This window comes from Capricornis sumatraensis, chromosome 13 (assembly GCF_032405125.1).
Source record: "Capricornis sumatraensis isolate serow.1 chromosome 13, serow.2, whole genome shotgun sequence".
In the NCBI taxonomy this organism is placed as follows: Eukaryota; Metazoa; Chordata; class Mammalia; order Artiodactyla; family Bovidae; genus Capricornis; species Capricornis sumatraensis.
The window spans coordinates 85,495,287-85,523,019 of NC_091081.1; the positions used below are offsets into that span (position 1 = coordinate 85,495,287).

General features: G+C 41.3%; 1 protein-coding gene across 2 annotated transcripts in view; it reads left to right on the forward strand.

Moving 5' to 3' along the window:
• Positions 1-27,733, forward strand: part of PACRG (parkin coregulated) — a 535,154-nt gene that overhangs the window by 250,334 nt on the left and 257,087 nt on the right. For both annotated transcript variants that reach the window (XM_068985431.1, XM_068985432.1), the window contains exon 3: positions 24,979-25,150. In XM_068985431.1, coding sequence (XP_068841532.1) covers positions 24,979-25,150 — 172 coding nt within the window. The remainder of the gene's footprint in view (positions 1-24,978; positions 25,151-27,733) is intronic.

A 27,733-nucleotide genomic window follows, 5' to 3' on the forward strand; every position in this document is an offset into this window, starting at 1 on the left:
AGCCTTCTCATTTCCCTGAGGTGTGCAGAACATTTTTTTTTTCCCTAAGTTCGTCTGACTGCTCCAGCTTTTTTCGTCTTTTAATACTAAGGAGATCTAATTTCTGTACAGTATCATGTTCATTGCACTGAAAATGGTGCCATATTTAATGATGCAAGAAAATTGGAAAATATTGGCTAACATCTGAGAAACGTGTCTCTCTTAAAATCATTATTTCAACATCTCAACTGAATTTCTAGAATTAATTTAATGCCCCTTGTCTATGTTATGGGAACATTTTCAAGGTGATTCTTGACACAATTCTTAAACCTCACATGAATAAAAGAAATCCTAATCTGTGTACTTTTAGAATATCAGCTTCTTAGTTCTCCCAGTGACTCGGTTGCCACAGGATTTAACATTTCAACCCCACAGTTACAGAGGGGCCCACGTGGATTTTCCCCTAGAAGAGATCATGTCAGGATCAGCAATCATCCAGAAGTAATTTGCTTAAAGTTTCCTCTCTGCTTTTCATGGCCAAAGCAAAATGTAGAAGGAAGCAGGCCTTCATCTCACAGACCCAGTGGGACGGGGCTCCTTCACGTATACAGAACAATTTTGTGCTGGGTTGTGTTAAGTTGCTTTAGTCATGTCCAGCTTTTTGTGACCCCACGGACCGTAGGGGATTTTTCAGGCAAGAGTACTGCAGGGGGTTGCCGTTTCCTCCTCCAGGGGGTCTTTCCAAGCCAGGGATCAAATCTGTGTCTCTTATGCCTCCTGCATGGGCAGGTAGGTTCTTTCCTAGTAGCGCCATCTGGGAAGCCCCGTAGAACAAGCTGCTTGGTCATTTCGCCAATCTCTGGCTCCATCTCCGCTGTCACCATCTTCATCATCAGCTTGTAGGCTGCTGATGCTCCCCTGCCACAAGCCAAGGGAAGGGACAAGAGCCTGAGAACCACACAGGAAGTCCATCGGCCAGTCCTGCAGAGGGATCCTCTCACTTGCTAGGACCAGTTACACAGCCATACCCAAAGCCAAAAGTGGCTGGGAGAAGTAACACAGACGTGAACGCCAGAAGAAGCGGAAATGAAGGAACAGCTATCTCGTTTCCATCCCATTATAATATGCCAGGGAAACGGAAGCAGAAAAATTAACGTACACCTGATTGAAATCAGTGTATCTTTTTTAAAGGAAATTTTAGCCGAGCGTTGTTGTTCAGTCGCTCAGTCGTGTCTGACTTTTTGTGACCCCATGGACTGCAGCACGCCAGGCTGCCCTGTCCACTCTCTTCTGGAGTTTGCTCAGATTCATGTCCATTGAGTCGGTGATGCCATCTGACCATCTCATCTTCTGCCACCTTCTTCTCCTTTTGCCTTCAATCTGGCATCAGGGTCTTTTCCAATGAGTTGGCTGTTCACATCAGGTGGCCAAAGTATTGGAGCTTCAGCTGTAGAGTTGCCTTTGAATGTTGTGTTGGTTCCCGCCATACAGCAGACTGAATCAGCTGTGCATAGACATTTGTCCCCTCTTTTGGGTTTCCTCCCCATTTAGGGCACCGCAGAGCACTGAGTAGAGTCCCCTGTGCTGCACAGTAGGTTCTCATTAGTTATCTGCTGTGTGCAGAGGAGCCTGGCAGGCTATTGCCTATGGGGTCGCAAAGAGTCAGACACAACTGAGCGACTTTCACTTCAGTGTATGTATTAATATGTCAACCCGATCCTCCCAATTCATGCCACACCCCCTTACCCTCCTTGATGTCTATACATTTATTCTCTATGTCTGTGTCTCTATTTCTGCTTTGCAGATAGGTTCATCTGTACCATTTTTCTAGATTTCACATGTATGGGTTAGTATACGATATTTCCTTTTCTCTTTCTGACTTAATTCACTCTGTATGACAGTCTCCCAGTCCATTCACGTCTCCGCAAAGGGCACGATGTTGTTCCTTGTCATGGCTGAGTGATACTCCATTGCGTATGTGAGCCCCACCTTCTTTACCCATTCCTCTGTTGATGGACATCTAGGTTGCTTCCGTGTCCTGGCTATTGTAAATGGTGCGGCAGTAAACACTGGGCTGCATGTATCTTTTGGAATTCTGATTTTCTTTGGGTATGTGCCCAGGAGTGGGATTGCTGGGTCATAGGGTAGTTCTATTTTTAGTTTTTAAGGAACTTCCATAATATCTTGTAAGATCATCTATTGTTGGGTCTGTAGCTAAATGTCACAGGCTCATGAGACTCCTTCCTGGTGTGATTTTGTTTTCTGTATTCTTTTCCACTTAAAACTTGTTGTATCAAAATTATGGAGGATTTCTAAGTATCTAGTGACACTTTACAGGCATTTTAGAACTCAATTCACAACTTTCAAACTTAGATTTTGATCATTTGACCCTCCACTGGTAGACAAAGGGCCATGTCAAATACAGGTTCTGATACAGCTGTTCCTCAGAAGCATGTAACCCTGGGAGAGAGCTCGTTGTCCACAGTGACCTGTTGTAGTATTTCAGATTTCACTACTGCTTTCTGTTCTGCTAATGAGTAAAATAGGCCCCATACCCACAATATTTTAAATTTAATTAACTGATAAGAATTTTTTTGTATAAAGTTAAAACTGTTGAAAGTGACTTCAGTAACGTAAAGATATTGGTAATGCTTTGCTTGATATGAAATAATAAATTTTAATTGGGCCACATACATGCAAAAGAGACATTGCAATAACCTCAGTTTTTTCGTTCCCAGTTCAGTCACTCCAATTTCAAGTCTCATTTTTGAAGTAATATAACAATTTTCTGATAAATTGTTTGGGAGTATCATTTTATAACATACAACCAGAGTGGACAGAATAATGCCCCGGAAGATATCTATGTCTAAAATCCCTAGAACATGTGAACATGTTACCCTTCATGGCAAAAGAAACTCTGCAGATCTGATTGAGGATTGTCCAGCTGGACACAGTGCAGCTGGTCCTTATGAAAGGGCCATAAGAAGGTCAGAGTCAGAGAGAGGGGAGATGACAGCAGAAGCCGAGGCTGAGTGATAGGCGAAGAGGACTTGAGCCAAGAAACACGGTGAGCTTCTGGAAACTGGAAAAGACAAGGAAACTGATTCTTGCAGGAAGTGTCCTAAACCATTGCAGCTCTGCCAACACCTTAATTTTAGCTCATAAGACTTCTTTTAGCTCATTTTGGACTTCGGATCTCTAGTTTTATAAGATAATAAATTTGTGTTGTCTTAAGGCTCTAAGTTTGTAGTAAGTTGCTGTAGGAATATAATATACCAACTGTTTTAAGCCAGTATGTCATAGTCTATTTATGTTTAACTTTTCCAAGTTACTGTCTATAAGAGATTTTTTTTTTAATGATCTTATCTACCAGTTATTCTCTCCTTTATCACCAGGGTATAAAGATAGTCTGAGGCAATTGTGCTCAATGCATGCATTTTCATTGCCAGTGATTTGGATTGCATTGCTTACTAAGGAGATTATGAGTTAATTCTAAGAGTGAAAAGGGGGAAGTGTTTTCTTTTCTAAGAAAAGTTTCTTAGCTATTAAGAAGAGATGAAAGGAAAACTTATTTTCTCTTTTTGTTGATAAATGTTTTTGTAGCTAGTTGTGATTCCTGGAGCTCCTGCAGCCATTCTGTGATTAGGAGGGGAGCCAGCCACACCTTCCACAAAAGCACAGAAGACAACTGGAAACAAGCAAGCTTTTTGATGTTAGTGTTGAACCATTTAATTAAACAACCAACTTTGGAGCTGCCCTAACGTGGGACACTTTGATTTATATTGCTGACTAACCCTCGCTGATACAGCTGAGTAGGCATGGTCAGCAAGAGGAAAGTAATTGTGGGCAAGAGAAGATGGCAGGAAAAATAATCACATAAAAGAGAGGTGCCAGAAATTTTGTAAAACCAAGAGGAAAATTAATTTTTAAAAAAATTTTAGTTAAATACGTGTGTGTCCTCAGTTGCTTCAGTTGTGTCCGACTCTTTGAGACCCCGTGGACTGCAGCCCTCCAGGCTCCTCTGTCCAAGGGGATTCTCCAGGCAAGAATACTGGAGTGGGTTGCCATTTCCTTCTCCAGGGGATCTTCCCAACCCAGGGATCGAACCCGTGTCTCCTGTGTCTCCTGCATTGCAGACGGATCCTTTACCCACTGATCCACCTCTTTTGAAAAATAAAGTTTATTTGTTTATTGACGTGCATATTCCTATTTATTTCTTATTCTTCTTTTCTATTGTGGTTTATTCCAAGATATTGAAGATAGTTCTCTGTGCTATACATAGGCCCTTGTGTATCCATTCCATATGCAAGAGTTTGCACCTTCTCATCCCGACTCCCAGGCCAACCCGCTTGTGCTTCTCCTCGCACTTGGCAAGCACACGTCTGTCCTCTATGTCTGTGTGTCTGTTTCCATCCCTCACATGAGTTCATCTGAGCCATCTTTTAGATTCTGCAAGTTAATGATACCATGTGGTATTTGTCTTTCTGACGTACTTCACTCAGGATGATCATCTCTAGGCCCATCCATGTAGCTGCAGGTGGCATTATTTCATTACTTTTTGTGGCTGAGTACTATTTCATTATATGTATGTATCACGTTTTTTTTTTAATCCATCCGTCTGTGAATAGATGTGTAGGTCATTTCCATGTTCCTATTTCTTTGTATAGCCAGTTGTTTTTTACTTCATTTGGAGTGAAGCAGATGAAACCTTGTTCTGATGTAAAATAAATAATCAGAATCACACGTGCTTCACTCATATCAAACTCTCCTGTGCTTTTAGAAGGTCGGAGGGTCAGGGCAGTCAAGAGTCAGAATGAACATTTTGTGGATTTTCATGGCCAGTCAAATTCCATGATATGGGCAGTATGTAACATGTGAAAATGTTATATGAGACATATGTATCTCTATATGTAGAGAATTAGCCAAAATCCTATTCAGATGCAGTAAGTCACAACATAAGGTTTCTTATGGCTTGGGACAGCTGATCACACGCTTCTCTTCCCAACTCCACATCGAGCGATTTCAAATTGATAGATCATAATTGGCTGTGGCAAGAGCGTTTACACCACAAAAATCAACAAATGCTACTAATCAGAACTCTCTTCTCCCGCAGCCAGTGGTGAACACATTAACCGTGACGTTACTGGGAGCAATGACGGTAAAGACACGGTCCCTACCCCCAGTGGTGATTCTGAATTTTAACTCCTTTTCATGTTAAGCACTGAGCTTGCTTACTCGCTCAGTCGTGTCCAACTCTCTGCGACCCCATGGACTGTAGCCCACCAGGTTCCTCTGTCCCTCGGGTTTGCCAGGCAAGGATACTGGAGTGGGTTGCCATTTCCTTTGATGACACAATTCATATTTTAACTCACTAAATCAATCTGCTCAAAATTGCTGAACTGATGTGCTAAAATTAGTTGTTAATGCTAACAGTACGTTGCAAGACTGAAGGCTTACGTATCTGAAACATTTTCAGACTTACTTTGTTCAACTTTTTCTTCTCTGCTTCTCATCTCTCACTCTGTGAAAGCTGTGTAGACGATCAGGAATTAACTTGAAGATATTCTTTAGCTCTCTTGTTTCCTGCAGTTCCAGGACTCAGAGAGAGCTGGAATATGACCATACTCTGCCTTGGATCTAACAAACACCAGCATTCTAGAAACTGCCAGGCTGTGTATCGTAGGTCATAACACATAACCCCGGAATGAGGCAGGATCTGACAGACCCAATAATCTGGGCCTTGTTGGACATGTTTCATGAACTGAAAAGTGCAAGAAACTAAATGAAATCAAAGGCCCCTTTCAGTTGAAAAAAGGAACAATGAGCCTAAATAAGTTAGGATTGATGAGTGGGCAATTCAATCACTTTCTGCCTTTGGGCAAGTCATTTTACCGTAAATGGAATTCTGGTTCTCACTTGTGAATCAAAAGGGGATTGAAATGAATGATTTAAAGTCATGCAAAATGACACGTTGCTCCCAGATGACTGAATTCGGGAGGTCTGAAAGCAGCACTTGCTTGACATATTTTTCAGAAATTGCCAGGAAAACACACTAAAATAGAGGACATTTGATCCAGACAGAGTACGGAGTAAATTAACTAAAAAGAAATTCATTCACTCATTTACCCATTTTGCCCATCCATCCATCCAGGTCTGTGTGACAGCCCCTGTGATGTGTTAAGTTCTGGTCCAGATATAAAACAGTCATAAAGAGAGAAGACGTAATGAGAGAGACAAACTGTAAACGAGTGTACGTGTGTGTGCGCGCACACGTGTGGGGGAGAACTGAGTGGTGCTGGGAGTAAACATCATGTTTGTACAAAGCTCTGTGGCCCCTTTATGGCCAATACTTGTTCTCTTCTTGCTCTGGAGATTCCAGGTTCACGCATGACGTTGGGGGAGGTGGGGGGAGGGGGAGGAGACGAAGCTGAAACTGATCCGGTACACAAGTCTCACTTCCGCCGCTCTCTTCTCTCCTTCCCACTGGGCATCCCCTCGGCACAGGAGGAATTTCTTGTGGCTTCACAAGAGCGAGGTGCTGTCTGGAACCAGCCTCATCTAATCCTTTTGTCCTTCCCACAGATGTTCAGGTGGACTCACAGGTGATCTCACGGGGTCCTTGGGCATGGGCCTCCATCCTTTTATCTGCTGTGGAATTTTCCATGGTTGGAACTGGTCCTTGGGCCATGCTTTTTGGCATGAATAATGCCTGATGGCTGCTTCCGAAGCTTGGCTGCTTCCGAAGCTTAGCTGCTGGCTGGATCTCCGAGTTCAGCTCATCAATGTTAGTGTTAGTTGCTCGGTCCTGTCCAACTCTGTGCGACCCACTGGACTGCAGCCCACCAGGCTCCTCTGTCCATGGCAGGATTCTCCAGGCAGGAATACTGGAGTGGGTTGCCATTCCCTTCTCCCGGGGATCTTTCCGACCCAGCGATCGAACCTGCGTCTCCTGTGTCTCCTGCATTGGCAGGCAGGTTCTTTACCACTAGCGCCACCTGGGAAGCCCTCAGCTCATAAGGGTGCCGCCAGAATTCAGCTGAGTCTGTCTCCCTGTCTTGGTCTTGCAGCCATCACCCCCAGTCTCTGCTGTGACTTGAAACTTCGCCGGGCCATGCTCTGACAGACCAAGCACAAACAGCAAGGCAAGCACAATCCTCTACCAACATGCGTCTCTAGGATGCCCCTCAACCCTCTCTCAGTGTTTACTGCTCGCCCATAAGCACACACGCGCACACACACACTCAGTTCCCATCCTCAGTGGGGGGTTCTGGGACTCTAATGCTGACCCCTTGCTCTCCGCCATGCCCTCCTCCACCCCTCCTGCCACGCTTGGGTGCAGGGAACTTCCTCCTGCTTCCCCCCACCCATCAGAAAGGCAACAGACAATCTAGTTCATGTTCCCAAATAGGTAAATGTTTGGGTATACACGCTGAATAATTACTCGTGTAATTATAATATGTGTCTACTGCTGTTACAGGGGAGCTCGGTGATAATAATAATGATTAACATGTACCTGGTGCTCTTCTAGATGATTTGCATGAATGAACTAATATATTATTTACAAGGCATTTGAACCTGTACCAGTGTAATCCCTACTTTAATGAGGGCACTGAGATGACTTGCCCAAGGACAGACGAGTAAATTACCAGCAGAAGCAGGATTTAGGCTCCAAAATCTACTTACCTAGGCTCCAAAATAATCTCAACTACTTTCACGCGGACAGGACGCAGCCCTCGTAGGTTTGCATAAAATATAGATAAACATGAAAATGGAAAAGTACCGCAGGCACGCAGTGAGGTAGAACGCATTCAGCAAAGAGTAAGATATGTGACGTAGCTGCAACCCGGGTTGTGAGAGTGAAATGTCAGAACACGAAGCTCCAAAGGGAGTTTGGGGCCAGACCCCAAAGGGCTGAGTTCACCGCGGTGAAGAGATTAGGATGTACCCTGCACACATCTGGTGAAGGACAGCTTGAAGACAAGTGACACGGGCAGTGTATTTTTAGAAAGGAGCGTCTGGCAGCACTTTGAGGAATGAACAAGGGACAAGCGAGACTGGTACCGGGCAATCATTTGAGAATCTGCCCGTTGATTAATTCTTTCAGCAAAGGTGAGGTGGTCTATACACAAGGAATTAATATGAAATGTTACAGATTAAAAAGAAAAGGGATCGAACATGGCATCTGGGGCTCACAAGTTAGAGCGCGTGACCAAATGTAGACAAGTATACAGGCTTAATAAATAACCTAGTAGAGGCATGTACGGAATACTCCGGTGCTGCAAACTCTTAATTCTTCGTCCTGGAGAGGACATGAAAGGCTCTCTGACCTGGGTGCCAAGTCAAGTTTGGTGGAAGCTAGAAACACTTGGAACACAGTTAACATTCCTTTAAGTCTGACAATAAAACCGTGGATCCCATGCGCCTGATATACCACAAGTTCTTAATAAAAACTAAATATTTTGTGGATTTGCAAACTAGGTATCTTAGCTGACCATGGTTGTTGTACAGTGAAAAGGGTCTTTGCCGACTTCCGACTTTGCTTTAGAGTGTTGTTTTTACTCACAGACGAAAAATCATCCCTGTGTATTCTGTTGATTTTAAGACTCAGAGGAGGAGGGAGATATTAGGTAGCAACTGTGAACAAATACAGACCCTGTCCTCAGGGAGCATAGAGATATCTCTGCAGAAACCTTGTTACAGAGGAAACACCGTGGCATAGCAGTACCTACATAAATGGCCTTGTAAAAGCAATTAGTTCGGGTAAGTCGCTCAGTTGTGTCTGACTCTTTGTGACCCCATGGACTGCAGCACGCCATGCTTCCCTGTCCTTCACCATCTCCCAGAGTTTGCTCAAACTCATGTCCACAGAGTCAGTGATGCCATCCAACCATCTCATCCTCGGTCATCCCCTTCTCCTCCTGCCTTCAAGTAACAAAAGGCAATAAGCAGAGTCTAGAGAACCCAGGAGTAAAGAGAACAGGTGGAGAAAGGAATTTAGAGATAGAAAGAACAGAATTGCAAAGAACATTCTAAATAGCAGTGCTTGATCTTCTCTGAAGACACTGTATTCATAGATGTTGGAAGGTAGAGTTCACTGTAAGAAGAGAGATACCAGCTCCCCAAATTGTATAATGAGAAGAATGAAAATGACCCTTTCACTCAGTGTGGTTTTGAATTTTCTCTGTAGCCTTCACCAAGTTAAAGGAAATGCTCTTTATACTACACACTAATAATAAGTTCAGTCTTTCTCCCAGCAAAGAAAACATACTAACATTTTTAGAGCTCTGTTTGGATACTGTGATTTAAGATGTTTGTTTCCAGGATTACGGCCTCCTTGTACAGAGTGTGTATTTCCCCATGTGTCACTGGTATACCATTGTAAAATGTCAAAATAAATTGATTGTCAATATCACATCTGGTATGAAAGACGCACACTTAGGTGTGTGGCCTAAGGTTATACTCTGAAGCAGAGATTCAACGAGGCAGATAATACTTTTTCATTAAAAACTTGGCAGAGGTTTCAGCCGATAAATATGGAATCGGGAATTTTACGTACAGTTATTTTATATATATCTTTTGTAGTCTTCCTGTGTGGTGGTGTACATGTTTGCATTCATACATTATTATGAATATTAGTGTCTTGATAACAAAGACAGAATTTTCAGCATTGTAAGTTTTCATCCCCTAGATTTATTCTTATACTACTCAAACCCGGAAGGATGGTGTCATTTTCTCTAAAGATGCTCTGGCCCCCTTGCAAGTCCCCCGAATCGCTGGCAGACGTTGCCGTGTGCCCAGCTTTAACCTGCGAGCTCTCTGGGTTCAGTGTCCTGTGTCCTTCACAAATGACTTCTGTTCTTCAATCACTTTGAACAGAACAACAGCGGGACCAGAATAGTTTAAGGAAATGTTGGCACACCCCAAAGGTATTTTTTTTTCCCTCTGCAAAGGGCACAGAGCAAAACTGAAAGAGTGTAGTCAGTACAGAGGAACTAGGCTGACAGCTGCAGTTTATCAAAAAGTATCTCAACAAGGGAAACAGTGGAGGGCTCCTTTGTTTCATATCATCCATCTACCGGTACCTTCTACTACCCAAGCCCTGTTCTCAGATTTTTGTGTATTAACTCACAGCATTCACTGGGAGGCAGGCACTGTTGCTGTCCCACTTTACAGATGAGGAAACCGAGGTGTGGGGCGATGTAGTGGTTTGGAAGCGCTCAGCGGCTAGTAGCGGAGGAGCCCCAACGCTGCTCCGGAGCCACACGCATTTACTCCTCCGTCCTGCCTCCCTCCTCACTGAGGACCTGCCGTTCACATTAACAGCTGTCCTTTAGAGCTTCCCCAAAGGCTCCGTGGTAAAGAATATGCCTGCAATGCAGGAGACTTGGGTTCGATCCCTGGGTCATGAAGATCCCCTGGAGAAGAGAATGGCAACCCATTCCAGTATTCTTGCCTGGAGAAAGAATTCCATGGACAGAGGAGTTCTGGCAGGCATGCCAAAGCATCGTCAGGCAAATTGATGTGCATTTTCATAGTTTGGTGGCATCTTTCCTGAAACCTTTCCCCTCAGTTCCATGCACACAAATTATCTCTCCTTCCTTTTCACTTTATCCGATTACATGGGCCAACTCTTTCAGTTCTTGGAGAAGAGCAATTAGATATTCTAATTTGAGTTAGACCTCAAGATGTAAATAGCCTTTAAGGGGAGCATACCTAAGGATATTTTGTTTCTAAAAAGAAATGAAACAAAGCTTTAATAAATCAATGGAGGTGTTTTCAAAGGTAGGATCTTCCCATGACTCCCCTCCTCCCCCAAGCGTTGCACAGAACGGAGAACAGATCACAGGCCGGAAGGTTCGCCAGCCCATGAACAGGTCTAACATGCGTATTTGAGAGGGAGATAGTCTTTCTACGTGCTGATAATGGGTCTCCATGAGATGGTTCAGGTTCCTTTGTGAATAGCCCTCTTCTTGAGAAACATTTTTTATATTGTTGTTCAGTTGCTAAGTTCTGTCCAACTCTTTGACACCCCATGGACGGCAGCATGCCAGGCTTCCCTGTCCATCACCATCTCCTGGAGTTTGCTCAAACTCATGTCCATTAAGTCGGTGATGCCATCCAACCATCTCATCCTGTCATCCCCTTCTCCTCCTGCCTTCAGTCTTTCTTTTTTTAATATATATTGCCATGAAACAATTAGTGCCATAACTTATGTTTCACAATTTGTATACCTTATTTCATAAGCATTGCCGGTTTTCTTATTCCGATAATCACTTGTTTCCACTATGATAATTTAGTAGAGCATTCAAGCCGTATTTCTCCTTAATGAGAAGCCCGTGCACTCTGGCTTTCCTGTATGATTTTCCTAGCTCCCTGGTCACCAAGTTCCCTGGCTCTTTGTTTTCCTTACTGAGGACTGTCCTGAGGACCTTACTGAGGACCAATAGAACCATGAGTTCTATTGAAGACCTCACTTCACACTCTTATGAGACCATGATCTCTATGAAGTGACCCTGCAGTCACTAGTACTGACCCGTTTGCAAACCCCAAAATGTCTGTCTTAACTCTTTAGCCATGTGCACTCAAAGGTTTCATAGTCTACGTCCAGAACTGAACATGTAGCCTGTTCTATACCCAGAATGCTGACCTCTTCTCATCATGCAGAACTTAACAAGGTTTCCTTCCCCAGGGAAACTGTACCTCTCGACTTTAACTCATAACCATCTCTCCTTTCTCTAAACCAGGGCTTTTCCTCTGGGTCTGTATGCTCTCACTGGTGTTTACTCCTGTATACCTTGAATTTTTACTTCACTTTTGATATTATATTATTGGCAGAGAATAGAGAGGGAATTAATATCATTTAGCATATAGTGTCTCATTTAATTGATGCTTTCAAACTGTGGTGCTGGAGAAGACTCTTGGGAGTCCCTGGGGCTGCAAGGAGATCAAACCAGTCCAACCTAAAGGAAATCAGTCCTGAATATTCATTGGAAGGACTGATGTTGAAGCTGAAGTTCCAATACTTTGGCCACCTGATTGGAAGAGGCGACTCACTGGAAAAGACCCTGATGCTGGGAAAGATTGAAGGCAGGAGGAGGAGGGGACGACAGAGGATGAGATGGTTGGATAGCATCACTGACTCAATGGACATGAGTTTGAGCAAACTCCGGGAGATGGTGAAGGACAGGGAGGCCTGGTGTGCTGCAGTCCGTGGGGTCGCAAAGAGTCAGACAACACAACTGAGTGACTGAACAGCAATGGCATCTCAATTAGTTATGATAAACCTGGGAGTGGGGTTTCTCTTATCAAATAGTGAAGAAAACCCCAGAGAAGGTCAGTAAGTTTCTACTAGTCACATTTTTAAAGTGATGGAACTCACCTCGTATGAGTACTGGATTTGGACGCAGATCTGCCTGATTCCAGCTCCAGGCTGCTCTCCATGAACGGAGTGTGTCATTAGTTTACCCTTTCAATAAACGGTTAATGTTAAAATATGAATCAGAGGAAATAAGTAATATTTTTTATGAACACACTTTTTTTTCCTACTCACTAACTCCACCGTTCAGCCCAACACTCTTAGCTAGTTCAGTGATTCAGTAGCTGTTTGTTGCTTTTTTTTAGGTGAAATTTAAGAAATATAAAACTTGTGAGTATAAAGAACCTTAATATATTAGTAACTAATCCCTGAAGATTATATACATAGCAAAATTACCTGCTGATGTAAGAGATAGCCAATACTGCTATCATAGTAATTTCTTCTTAAAGTTGCTTCACAGCATTAACGTCACCTAAATTAATCCTTTCCGGAGCTCTTTAATTCTCCTTACTTGGTTGAGTGTATTAAGGTTCATAGTAAATTATCTAATCATGGAGAGCTTTTGTAAAATGATTCGATACTCTACAACTGACACCAATGGTAGAAGCCACAAATAATCTGTTTCTAACTCTGTCTCGATTCCTAAGACTGTGCCAAGACTTTCTAGGCCTTTCACATATTGCTTGCTTTCCCCAAAATATAGTTATTCCCTCTCTACATCTGATAAAAAATTATGCTATTTTTACCATTATACAGAAATGTGATAAATGAAAGAGAAACTTTGAGGATGTATTTGAAGATGTATCTTAATATATATTTTGCTCCTTTTTAATCTACCCTCCTGATTTTTTTTTTTTAAAGCTGTTTAAAAAAATTTAGGAGATGCATTTAACTGGGAATGTTTTTTTTCATTTATTCCACATCAGAGCATCACTCATTGACTGCTACAGTTAGGAACACACAAGTCCTGGATAATAAAGGTTAAGTGTGCATAAATTCGAGATCTGCTTACAACTGACCTTTAGCTGTCTTGTTAGCATTTCTGACAGAAACTTGAAATAAGGTTATTCCATAAAATAATTTGATTCTCCAGTCCCAAGTCCAGATTTGTTATTCAGTAATTATTATATTAATAATATCTTCCAGCTAGATAAAACCTTCAGTATTTGTAATAAACAGCAAGCCATCAAGATAGTGAAAATGTGACAGGTCAATGGAAAGAAACACTGGGTTTGGGTTCTCACTCTGTCCCTCCTCAGAATGTGGTCCCAAAAGGTCACGGAGCCTCTCAAATCTTCTGCTTCTCACCTTAAGAATAGAAAACTTGCCTTGAGTTTAGGTGTCAAACTTGTAGATTAACTTGACCATAAGTCACCACCATCATAAGTTTGTCTGTTCATCCATGAGTATAGTCAGTATATTCATTTGTTCATGGAAGACCATTCATGTTTTGCATTTATACTTGTTAGTAATCTTTTGTAATTGTCTCCATAAAGTCTTATGGGCTGTTAGTTTTATTACTCTGCTTGCGTGCTAAGTCACTTCAGTTGTGTCCAACTCTTTGCGACCCTATAGACTGTATCCTCTGTTCCTGGGATTCTCCAGGCAAGAATACTGGCATGGGTTGCCATTTCCTCCTCCAGGGGATCTTCCCAACCCAGGGATCAAACTTGCATCTCTTACGTCTCCTGGATTGGCAGGCGTTGCCTTAAAGGGTTTATTTGCTTCATTTCTTGCTATTGTGAACATTAAAAATACATAAATTTTAATGGCATATCGGGATACTACTATTTTTAGTTTGCTAATCTTTTATGCAGCAATTTTTCTGAACTCTCTTACTAATTAAACCTGCTTGTAGATTCTCTGGGTATACTATGTGGATAAACATAACATCCTCAAACAAGGAGAGCTTTTTTTCCCACCAATCTTTATACGTATTTTATTTTCAGCATTAGTTTCAATTTCCAGGACAATGCTGAAGAGTGATGATGGTTAACAATCTTCTTGTTTCTTTTCTAAGGAATTCAATGGACTTTTCCATAATTTAAATGTTCCTAAATGATTTTATCAAGTGTTTTATTTGCACTAAATGGTCACTAAATAAGATCATTAAAATGATCTTATTTTTAATCCTTTAAAAATTTAAACATGATGTTGAAATATTCTGATATTATTGTAATACAGCCAATTTGGTCATACTTTTTAACATGCTATTGAATTCAATTTGCCTGTTGTTTTATTTTTGATTCAGTGAGATTAGACTGTAGCTATTTGATTCTAGTGGCAAGGTTATGCTGGCCTCATATACTGAGCTGTGCAGTTTTCCTTTATTCTTTATTCTATAAAGGAGTCTGTATAAATGGGCATTTTTCTGTTCTTTTAAGGTTAAGTAGTCTCACTGTAATTCACTTCTTGACAAGCTGTTATTTCTATAAGGATTTTCCCCTTTGATCTATGAGTAATTTAAAAGTGTAAATTTCCAAATGTATGGAAGTTAAAAGCTTGGCTGTCTTTTAGTTAATGATTTGTTATTTAATTTAAAAAAATGTAACACGTGTAACACAGGTATTTCAGAATTTCCTGAGACTTACTTCCTGGCTTAGTGCTCATTTAGTTTTCTAAACTCAAGTGCGCTTAGCTGCTCAGTCATGTCTGACTCTTTGTGACCCCATGGACCATACAGTCCACGGAATTCCCCAGGCCAGGATACTGGAGTGGGCAGCCGTTCCCTTCTGCAGGGGATCTTCCCAACCCAGGGATAGAACCCAGGTCTCCCACATTGCAGGCAGATTCTTTACCAGCTGAGCCACAAGGGAAGCCCAAGAATACTAGAGTGGGTTTCCATCCCCTTTCCTGGGGATCTTCCCAACCCAGGGAGTGAACCCAGGTCTCCCGCATTTCAGGCAGATTCCTTACCAGCTGAGCCAGCTGCTTGTAAAGAATGTGTTTTATCTAATTATTAAATGAAAGTTTTTATATTATATATCCTTTAAGTAAATCTGTGTCTAAAATTCATTGTCTAAACTTCATAATGAAAAGTAAACAAATTGGGATAACAGAAAAGTAGAAAAAGAAAGGTAATAACAGGGGAGCCTTGACATATTAAAATCTATTAAACAATTGTGATAATTAAAATAATATTGGTTCATGAATAAATATTTTAAAAAGATCAGTGCAATAGAATAGAAAGTCAAGAAGTAAATAAACATGGTGGAACAACTAGGCAGCCACTTGGAAAAAAGTTGCCACTGGAAGCATACTTCACACCTGTACCAAGGAAAAGTTATAAATGCTTTAATGATTTAAATATAAGGAAAAAAATCATAAAAGTACTAAAGTAAACAATTATAAATTATCTTTTCTAATTGTTTCTATTCTTTCTGCTGCAGAATGGAGGAAAACTTTTCTAATGACGACTCAAACTTCAGAACCCATAAAAAATTTATGAATTCTAAAACAAAAAAAATTTTCAAAAAATTGAAACTCCTATCATACATAAAAGATAAATCCCCATAATATAAAAGAGCTCCTAAAGAAAAAGTTCAATGTAAGCTTAAAAAAAAGAAATGGCCAAGAATGTGAAAGTACAACTCACATAAAAGGACATAAAAATGACTTTCAAAAATATCTTTAAAATGTGATTATTCTCACAGTAGAAGGAATACAAGGTAAAATAACAGAAAAGTAACATTTACCTGTTTGTTGTTGTTATTCAGTCACTAAGTCATGTCTGCCTCTTTGCAACCCCATGAACTGCAGCACGCCAGGGTTCCCTGTCCTTCACTATCTCCCCGAGTTTGCTCAGACTCATGTCAGTTGATTTGCTGATGCCATCCAACCATCTCATTGTCCGTCATCCCTTTCTCCTCTTGTCTTCAATCTTTCCCAGCATCAGGGTCTTTTCCAGTGAGTTGGTTCTTCTCATCAGGTGGCCAAAGTATTGCAGCTTCAGCTTCAGCATCAGTCCTTCCAATGAATCTTCAGGACTGATTTCCTTTAGGATTGGCTGGTTTGATCTCCCTGCATTCCAAGGGACTCTCAAGAGTCTTCTCCAACACCACAGTTTGAAAGCATCAATTCTTCAGCACTCAACCTTCTTTATTTTGCCTATAATATTGTCAAAAATCACAATTTGTTGACTTTCTCTTTGGATAGGCAATGAAGAAACAGGTACTCTCATATATTGTTGATGGGAATATAATTTAGTATCATCCCTGTGAAGCACCACATAAATACTGAAAATACAGTTTCTCTTCCAGGAATTTCTGCTATATCACACTTATTATATGTTTTATTGTACCTTTATTTTCCATCTTTTTCTAACATTATATTTTGAGTATACCTCTTATAAACAAATCTGTAGCTGAAGTATATTTTCCCTCTCTTCAGAATCTTTTAACTAGAGAATTTAATCTGTTTACATTTACTATGATTATTTAACTATTTGGATTCATCCTACATATTTTCTTCTCTTCGTGTTTTCTTGTGGAGGCAGGTGGGATGTTCAGTCAGCCTTTTGTAATGTTGATAGAGCTTTATTCCCTCTGCTATGGTCTTGCTCTTGAAAGTTAATTTTATTTCTATTCTTTCTGTGCGTATCTTTTGCACTTTAATATGCTGAATTAAGTCTAAGGTTAATCATTTTATCCTCATCCCTGTCAATGCAAAGGCCTTACTCTGAGGCAGGTCACTTTTCTCTCATCATCTTTATTTCTCCCTCCTAGTATCCACAGATCCACCTTTAAATCACTGTAATGAATGATTTTTGCATTTTTATAGTCAATGTTTATTTAGTCTTATCAATGTTTTTGAAAAAATGTATACTATTATCTCTTCCATCTCTTCTTTGTCCTCAGTGCACTTCAGTTTTTAATAAATTTTATCCTTTGGTTGAAGTGATAATCCTTGGGTTAAAATAACAGCAACAACAAAATCCAAACAAACAACAATGAACCTTTTGGTCTGTGTCTTGGCCAAATACATTTAATTTGGTTTTATTTTTAAATGGTGATTTTGCTGAGTACTGTATTCAAGATTAACAATTACTGAAACCTTTCAGCACATTGAAAGGTTCTTACCCTGCCTCCTGGCCTCTATTTTATTAGTTAGACATGTAAGTTAAGTCTAATTTTGGTCCTTTATATATGATCTGCCTTTTGTTTCTAGTTTCTTTTAAATGTTTTCCTTGACTTTGGAGTTTTATAGTTTTTATCAAAAAGGTGTCTAGATATGCATGTTCCATCTGAGAATTCACACTTTTGTTTGATCTTGAATGAGTATCCACCATTATTGCTCCAAACCCCCCTTTCTCCATACTCCGTCCTCTCTGAAGTCCCATGAGTGAAATGTGGGAGCATCTTGGGTTGGGATTTATCTGCATCTTTTCCATTGCCTCAAGAGTCTGTGTTGACCCCTCAGTTCTGTGATCCAGACCCCTATTCTCGTTTAATCTGGAACCAGTCTATTCTTCAAACTGCTATTGAATTTTAAGGTTAATGATAGTATATATTTTCTGTTAAGCAAATATGAACACTTCTGTAATTTGCTTTTATCTGAGCCCCAGAAGTTTCCTTTCCATGGTCTGAAAACATTTTTTTTTTCCTTAATTCCTTGACTTATTTGATTAATTCCTTAATGCCTTTGGGTTTCTGTTTCCTGAAGTGAAGTTTTTCCCAGCAAGAGCTTTGTCAAGCATTAAACTTCCTATTTCTACAAATTTGTGGAAAGAGTTTCTGGTCCTCTTTTCACAAGTGAGATAGCACCTTAAGGGTTCCAGCAAGTTGCAGGAGTTTCAGCCTAACTCCCTTCTCTTGCCAAATGCTCTCTTTTCCTAACTCTTGAGATTTTAAAAGCTCATTCTCAGTCTTACGATGTGATCTGTGTCTGACACAACCTAGGGTCAGACACTATCATCTCTGTGACTCTGGTTTTTGTCTTTAGCTCTAGCATCTGAGGATTTCCTAACTTCAACTTCAAATTAAATGCATTTTGGGTTTTTTTAGACTTTATAACAGTGTAAGGATCCACATTATCCTTCCTGAGTGAATTTCCTTTTTGACACTAAAAAACATTTTTCACATTAAAAGTCTTACTTTTTAAATCATGTACTATTACAGGATTTTAGCTATATATTTGGTATCATTGAGAAAATGTACTGAAAGCATTAGTCACTCAGCTGTGTCTGACTCTTTGCAACCCCATGGACTATAGACTGCCAACTCCTCTCTCCATGGGATTCTCCAGGCAGGAATACTGGAGTGGTTGCCATTCCCTTCTCCAGGAGATCTTCCCAACCCAGAGATCGAACCCAGCTTCTGCATTGCAGGCGGATTCTTTATCATCTGAGCCACCAGGGGTTCTTCGTCACAAACACATCCACACACATTTGAAAAAGAGAAGTGCATCTGTGTTTGAAACATGTTATGTATACCATCTGTGTTAGTTGCTCAGTCATGTCCAGCTCTTTGGGACCCCATGGACTGTAGCCCGCCTGGCCCCTCTGTCCATGGGATTCTCCAGGCAAGATTACTGGAGTGGGTTGCCATTTCCTTCTCCAATATAATCTGTAAACAATGCTTATTTGTAAGCTCTCTTGTAGCAGTTTAACAGTTGCCTTAAGGATTGAAAATAGTAAGGTAAAGCTTTATGTTAGAAATGTCATAAGAAGTCTAGATGAGGTCATAATACATTAATAGATAAGTGCACCTCTTCAGATTTTTGTGATTCTAAGCAAGATTCTCGGTTATTACCATAGGACTCCTAATAACAGATACTATTAATGATACTTCATTTGCTACTTGAAGCAAGGGTATGGCAAGTGTAAGAGTAAGTTTTTTATTTGAGTTTTTTTAAAAAGTGAGACTCATAACCTCATTGGTTTTCTGATCCTTCAGTGCAGCATTACTTCCTTGCATATAGGGATAAAAAAAAGCATGTTTGATAGAAGAGGTGAAGTTAGAATTGTATTGCTTTTCACTAAAGGTCACTGTAAGATTTAGAGATCAACTTGTAGGTCCTATGTGATCTTTAAAAAGTTATAAGACATAAATTTAAAAGAGAGAAATTCTGTGAGTAAAATACTTGATATTTTTAGACTTAATATCCAAGCTGTCATCAATCAGTATTTTACCATGAAATTTTATCTGATATGTTCAAAACAGCCCTTGTTCTTTGTCTCATTTCAAACAGCTTTCTTTGAATTCTGGAGTTCTTGCATCAACTTTGAAGAAAAATTCCCAAATTTTATAGTAGTTTGAAAGTTACTATTTTTACAGTAATAGTAAAGAAACATAAATTATAATTTATCTGTTATGAAGAAGTTATCTTAAAAGAAAACTAATTTATATAACTGAAAAAGGTTTACTGCTACACGAACGGTAAAAATGATCTTTTGTAAGTTTAAATGAATAAAAGAAGCCAGCAATTTAAAAGGCCTCTAAAGGATAGTAGTTGTCACGTGGCAAATATGCATGCAAAGATAAATAAGAGATCTACTAATTTATGTCTAGTTTGTTTTAATCTTGCATTATTCTCAACGTCTAGATATTTTAGAAAGATGACCTTGTGTTATTCCAACATATTAATTATAGAGCCACATTAATATGTTTGTTTTTGATAATACTGTGAAAAACAGAAACTTTTCCTTCTAAAGTTTTAAAGGTAAACAGAACAGCATTTTATTAAACCCTAAATGATTTCTGGTGAAATGAGGGTAAACAGAAGCATCAAGAAGCCTGTGCTGATTGTCTATTAAAATACTCACAAAGTTCCTGAAATATAAATAATCACTGCAGCCTTAATGAAGAAAACATGGCATTTTATTTGTAGGGTACCTAAGGGTATAGAAATGTACATGCTTCCTCGCGGCACAGTCTACGTTTGACACCAGCGCCTCCGTGCACTCTGCCGTGGTTCCCACCCTCGGCTCCAGATATGGTCATTCGCCATCTAGCCTTTGTTCTGCAGCTGAGTACGCTTCTCAAAGAGTTAACCCAGAGGACAGATTCAAAAGGTCAGAATTAAAATTCAAACACATGCTTACTGAGTAGTCACCCATGATGTGCCAAACACCCTTCTAGGCAATGACAAGCTCCCCACACAACGGAACTTAAGAAACTGCGATGAATAAATGATAAGAGCCCCAGGGAAAATCAGAGCAGTAGGCAGTGGTGAGAGGGCCTCGGTGGACTGAAGTCTGGGTGAAAGGGCGTGGTCAGCGCCTGAGAGGTCTGGAGAGGAGAGGAAGGGTGCGTTCAGGGAGCGTCTCTAAGGAGGAAGGAGAGGGGAAAGAAGAGTCACCATCTGTGCAGGGAACAGCGCTGCAGAAGGGCGATGTGGAGGGACGGGAACAACCGGTCAGGGAGGCCCTGGCGGGACCTTGGTCAGGGGCCACAGCAGGTCAAGACCCAAATGTGCAGAGAAAGGAAGCAGGAAGGAAAAGCCCACAGAGGAGATTAGTTAGAGGCTGTTGCAGTAATCCAGGTAAGGAAGGTTTGGGGGCTTAGGCTAAGCGGGTAGTAAATAAAACGGTGGAGAAGTGAGTGAACTAAGCGTCTGTTTGGAGACAGAATCCATCTACCTTCTGGTGGATTGGATGCAGAATTTGAAGGAGGGAGATCAAGGATGAACCGCAGTGATAGGGGCACGCTGTCAGGAGGCCTGGGGAAGGCATCGTCACTAGATCAACTGTGCCATGCTGATGAGAGCCGCAAAGGGGCCGGAGCACTGGGCAGAGTGAATGTCACCGGGGACCTGGGTAGAAGTGAGAGCAGCGAAGCCATAGGGAAGTGGGTTAAAGCGAGAAGGAGGGTAAAGAAGCACAGACACCTTTATTGTGGAAAACTGTGAAAGTCATGTGGTAATGAGAAGGAACTCTTCGGATACAAAGAAAAATACAGTAGAGGCAAGTCAGATACATCATTTCAGATAGAGCATTCAAAACAAAACAAATACACAGAGTTCCTGATTGCAAATGGAGTGTAAGAATGTTCCTAAGGCCTAGGCCAAGTTCATCAACTGAAACAATGTTATAATGATAAAGAAGAAACCTTAGGAGATATGTAAACAGGAAAGAAAGTTATGTGTGAAAAATTACCCTGTGGCAAGTAGCAACATGTCTAGAGTTTTAAGAAGTTTCCATCCTCAAAATATGATGGCAAGTTGTTATTCCATTATTAAGACAATAGATCTTAGTGAAATAGACATGCCAAATAATTGATAAACAGGCCAGAAGAAGAACTTCCAAGACGAGAATTTATGATATGAAAGAAATGCTGTGGTCACTGTGCTCAAAAGTGAAGTCACTCAGTCGTGTCCGACTCTTTGCGACCCCATGGGCTGTAGCCTGCCAGGTTCCTCCGTCCATGGGATTTTCCAGGCAAGAACACTGGAGTGGGGTGCCATTTCCTTCTCCAGGGGATCTTCCCGACCCGGGGATCGAACCCGGGTCTCCCGCATTGCAGGCAGACTATACCATGTGTGCTAGGAGGAGGTAAAGACTTGGAGGTCATCTTTTTTCCTTCCTCAATCTCTCGCGGTCCTTCATTCAGTGTTGCTGCCTTTCAAACGCTCTCTTTTCTTTTCCTTCCCGTATCCCTTCTCCCTTTGCTTTCCTTTCTTTTTTAAAACTTTTGAAATCATGTGCATTCTTGGAATCCGTCATTTGAATATGCAATGTAAAACAGGAGAGGAAAAAAACACATCCAGCTATGAGGTACTTAGAAAAGATACTCTTAAAATACAGGGAATTCTTCTCATTGCTCTCTGCAGCTCGATGGTGACTTAAATGGGAAGGAAATCCAAAAAAGAGGGGGTACACGTATATGTAAGGCTGATTCACTTTGCTGCACAGTAGAAACTAACGCAGCATGGTGAGGCAACTGTGCTCCAATAAAAAATTTAAATAGAATAAAAATAAAAGCTTATCGTCAACCCCCACATATATATAAAATATATATATAATGCTACATGTTATATAAATCACAGGAGGAAGAAAGCAAAAGGATAGAAAAAGGTATAGTAGCTAAACTAGTGATAGCAAAATTATTATTCAATTAGACTAAGACAAACTGCATTAATAATGATAAAGAAGACAGAGACAAGAGGATAAAGGGAGATTATAGTAATGCTGAACTTCGATACTCTTAACAAAAAGCCTAAGAAGTAGTATCTTGCCCTGCAGCCAGCCTGCTTGGGTTTGGAGCCCGGTTCTATCACCAACTAGCTGCAAACCTTAGGCAAGTTATTAAACCTCTCTGTGCCTCAGTTTCCTCATATTGAAAATTGAGATGCCAATAATACCTACCTCTTAGAGCTGTTGGTCCTCCCAGCCAGCTCAGTGGTGAAAAATTGACCTTCCAGTGCAGCAGACATGGGAGACAAGTTTGGCCCCTGGGTCAGGCAGACCCCCTGGAGGAGGAAGTGGCTACTCACTCCAGTATTCTTGCCTTGAGAATCCCATGGACAGAGGAGCCTGGAGGGCTACAGCCCAGGGGATCGCAAGGAGTCAGACATGACTGAGCGCCAGAGCATGTACGTACTTGGAGCTGTTATGAGGATTAAGTGAACTAATACACATAAGTATTCACAGTAGTGTCTGGTACCGTAAAATGACATTTTCATTGGTGCTATTGTTGATGTTGGAGTCGTTGCTCCAAATCATACAAAAAAAAAAAAAAAATCAACAAAATTCCAAGGGAAAATGGGCATGTCAGTTATCTTAGTAGGATATTTTTAACCTACTTCAATAAGATACAGACATTGTTTAAATGTTAGAGAAAGCTGTAACATAGTTGCAATGAAATATTTATACAGGCTATTTTGTCTTTAAAGACATCACACACCAAAATGTAAATAAAACAATCCATATAACAAAACTACAAAATTGAAAGGAAAAAGTAAACGAAAAGTAATATTCAGAGATCAAAAATTAAGATGACAGACATTAACCAGACATATATTAAAATACAAAATCTTAGCTCATATTAAAGTACAAAATGTAATGATTTGCTCTTTTATAAGAGACATATGTAAAAAGCAACAATGGGTTTAAAAAGATTTAGCAAAAAATTAAAAAATATAGTACAGGAGACACATTATAAAATTAGGTTAGAAGGTAAAACTGTAGACAACCACACTGTACTTTTTGGAGCTGAATGATGCATTGATTTTTTTAAATTGTGAAAAATAGCGCTCTAAAATGTTTTCAAATACACAAAAATCCTTGAGAAGTTTAGTATTAAATATAAACTTCATAAACTTTTACTATGAATAAAGCAAATTTTACAATCATCCAAGCAATACAAAGTAAAATTTATATCTATATATACCTCCATTTAGGATTTATTTTCCAAGCCCTACTTCCAAAAGGACATGAACATTCAAATCTCAAGTGCTTACTTCCTTAGTTAGCTGGTAATTCACGAGCAGTCTGGAGACAGACCTCCCACCTGGGGAATTTTAGGACATTTGATTCACCCAGACTCATAGTAAGCACTCAGAAATGTGGAGGAGTTATTATCTGTTATTCACACCAGGGGCAGGCAGGATAGACACTCCAGAATTCTGGGCAAGAAGTGGAGGCTCTGAAAACTTCCTAACGTAAAAGGATTTCTCTGAGGTCCTGATGGAATCCTCACTTACTTACAGTGATAATTGGAAGCTGGGTGCTTTCGTGAGGACTTGAAAACCGGGGAAATTTGCACGTCTTCCTGGGAACAGTGCATCCTTTGCCTGAAGGCGTGCGATACCCACAATCCTAGTCTATCGCCTTCTGTCCATCCGTGATCTCACCACCCCGTCTGTCACCTGCGGTACTAAGTCAGGTCATGGCTATGCCACACAGTAGAGGGTCTGGACTAGATCAAATCTACGCGTGAACGGCTCCCAGCGTACCATCTCTTTTCTCTCTTCTGGAATTTTTGTTCCCATTCCTTTTGGTGCTTGATACAACTGCAAAGGTCTGGACAGGAGGTCATGTAGACATTATTGAGAGTGAAGTATATAGAGGTGGAAAAGAGATATATCTCTGCCCCCAGAAGAAACAGAGGAGAGATTTGGAATATTTTAATTTTCATGTGTCAGTGGTCTATTTAAGTTCAGCCTAATGTCTGTCTTTCCCACTTTTTTCTTGAGGGCCCCAACATTCTTCTTGACACCCAGCTCCAGGAGACGTCCATGGGATCATATTTTACCCCTCACTTTCATATTTGCCAGGTCCTGAAAAGACATATATCATAAGATATATTAATGTGCAATTAGATTCTTGTTTTTGGAAATTCAGATGCTAATCTCTTTCTTCTCAGCTGTTTTTTTCCCCCATTTTAAATCTTTTCAGTATACATACCATGGATTTCTTGAACCCCTTTTCAGTATTGCCTTTGTGCCAAATGGTAAAAAAAAATTAATCTAGGACCCCCCCCTCCCCCACAAAATACTAAAATGCTCCCAATGTAGATGATGATTTTAATCTGGTAAGATTTAAATAGTGATGATTTTAACCTCATTTCTAGATTAAAGACACGGCAGTATACTTCCGGTCATTGGATGAGCTGGTTAAGAAAATCTTCCCGAAGTTCTGAAGACCTTACTTCTCCTAAGTTGGTGACAGCTTCTCAGTTGGCTCAGCCACGCTTTGCCTCACTTTTGTTTTCACATGACATTTTTTTTTCTCTCTCTCCTTTCAGGTAGAAATTGAGAAGCTGGATTACCATCATTATCTGCCTCTGTTTTTTGATGGGCTCTGTGAAATGACATTTCCCTATGAGTTTTTCGCTCGGCAAGGAATCCACGACATGCTGGAACACGGGGGGAACAAGATTCTTCCTGTCATTCCACAGCTCATTATCCCGATAAAAAGTAAGTGAACAGGTGAAGACAGCATCACTCAGGTAATATGCTGCCACTTCCTGACAACTCGCTAATTAAGCAATAAGACCCAACAGACTGAGGTTTATCCCCAGGTTCTGCAGGAATTTTTATAAACCGACTTTTGGGGCCAGAAACTCCAGATGTCCTAACGTGCCCCATCAGGGCTCCTCCAGTCCCAGGGGCCGGGCCCGGCCCCCGCAGGCCCCCAGACGCTGCCTGCCCCGCGGCTGCCCACCTGCCCTGCTGCGGATGCTCCCGGTTTTGTCAGTGCTGCTGAGTAAAAGCAGGGGTCAGCGCCCCTGAGCAGCTCAGGGGCAGAGGAAAGCCCACCCCTTCCCAGCCAGGGCGGCCCCAGGCATCTCACCCACTGGATCTGGGCCTGGCCGCCCCATGGCACACGGAATGAGCAAGTCTTGCTTCGCCATCCCTAGTTCCACTCACTTGCGGCTCCAGGATGGACCACTGCCTAGGGTGATGGGCAGGACCCCTGCCTGGTCTCCTGGATACCGGGCACCACCCCCCCCCGTCGCCCCCCCCCAACTCACCGTCTCAGGGGTAGGTCTTGCCATGGGGTTTGACAGAAACAAGAACAAGATAGCTCAGAACAGGGGCGTTTATTCCCCACAGTCTGGATAACTTAATCTGACCCGTGGCCACTGTTATATTGATTTCACCCTCTTGGCTCAGACGGTAAAAGCATCTGTCTACCATGCGGGAGACCCGGGTTCGATCCCTGGATCGGGAAGATCCGCTGGAGAAGGAAATGGCAATCCACTCCAGTACTATTGCCTGGAAAATCCCATGGACAGAGGAGCCTGGTGGGCTACAGTCTATGGGGTCGCAGAGAGTCAGACATGACTGAGCGACTTCACTTCAAAGTGGCATCAGAATTCCCTATTTTGGGACAGTGCTTCCATCACTGCTTAAATCAAGTCAGCTTAAAAACTTGCTCTCATGTCTTCTCTAAGAGATCCGTGACTGACCACTCCCAATTTCCACCAAGACATAGAAAGTGAAGACAAATAAGAGGGCAGTGCGGCCTGCTGTGAAAGCAGTGTGGAAGGGAAAACCACTCTTCAAAAGAAAGTGTTAGTCACTCTGTTTGCAGCCCCGTGGACTGTAGCCCACCAGGCTGCTCTGTCCATGGGATTCTTCAGGCAAGAATACTGGAGTGGGTTGCCATTCCCTTCTCCAGGGGATCTTTCCAGTCCAGGGATTGAACACAGTCTCCCACATTGCAGGCAGATTCTTTACTGTCTGAGCCAACTTTATTAAAAACCAATTTTCGTTTCCACCCATGCATCAGCTGAGTGAAGGGGCTGATCTTTAAAGGCCTTCTGGAAGGATATATAATCCTGAGTTATATTGAAACCTTTTCCAGGAGTGATTTATTCTTTCCAACAAGTCATGATTTTTAAATATGTTAAATCCTAGTTGAAATGCTACATCTTCTGAAAATGATGTACCAGTTTTATTGATAAACACAAAAGGCCCAGAACGTTCTACCCAGAAACTATCTTGAAAGTGCATTATCCTTTTCTCCTGCACCCATCAGAACGGCCACAATTTCCAAAATCTGTCAAAATTTCTTGACAATCAGCTTTTCACGTTGGGATCTCTGCCTCCTCAGCAGTCTCCTCCTCCTAGCCCTGATGAAAACGCTGAAGGGCAGAAAGAGAGTTTCTTAGTAATACTTTGATTATACCATTTACAAATAAAACATCCCAAAATAGCATATTGTAGGGCAAGGTGAAAGGATTTTCAATCTTATTTGATCTAAGTGTTTTGAAAATACTTCAGTGAGTTAAGAGAGAAGAGATGTGTTCTAAGTACATGACCACACCCTAAAGGTCATTTACTGATGAGTGAGAACATGAAGAACGCAGTAAATGTGACCTGTCAGGGAATGGTCACTTTCAGTGGTAGAGAATCCACCTGCCAACACGCACGAGACTCAGGTTCCGTCCCTGGGTCGGGAAGACCCCTCGAGATGGAAATGGCAACTTGTTCCAGTCCGGCGGGCTTACAGTCCATGGGGTTGCAAGCAGTTAGACACAAGTTAGCCACCAAACAACAATAGCATGTAACTATTAATATGCATGGATTTGATCATTTAAGGTTCCAGAAGCAATGAAAATCTCTCTCGGGAGATATCCTTGTTTGCCATCCTGGGCTTCTGCTACTATACTCTTACCCTGAAATCTCACTTGGCTTGCTTCTTCTCAATTTGTCTGCTTCACTGAAAGGCAAACTTCTCTCAGCAAAGAACAGTGACTAACTATGCGAGGTCATGCACGGTTCCAGCGCAGTGTGAAAAGCCCTTGCGTTCGCAAGCTACATGTTTCAGGTTGAACTCTGGAAGGAAGCTCGTTGAACCAGAGGCAGGCTGATGCATGTAACTGGCATAACTTATCATGGCCGTATGTACCTTATTTTCAGACCACACTACTAGGAAGATCTGGACTCCTTCCAGGGCTAAAGTTAACCTTACCACCACCATCAGCTAGAAGTTCTATAACAGCTTTTCTTGAATTCTGATTCAGAGATAATGAATATTTCTCAAGGCAAAGC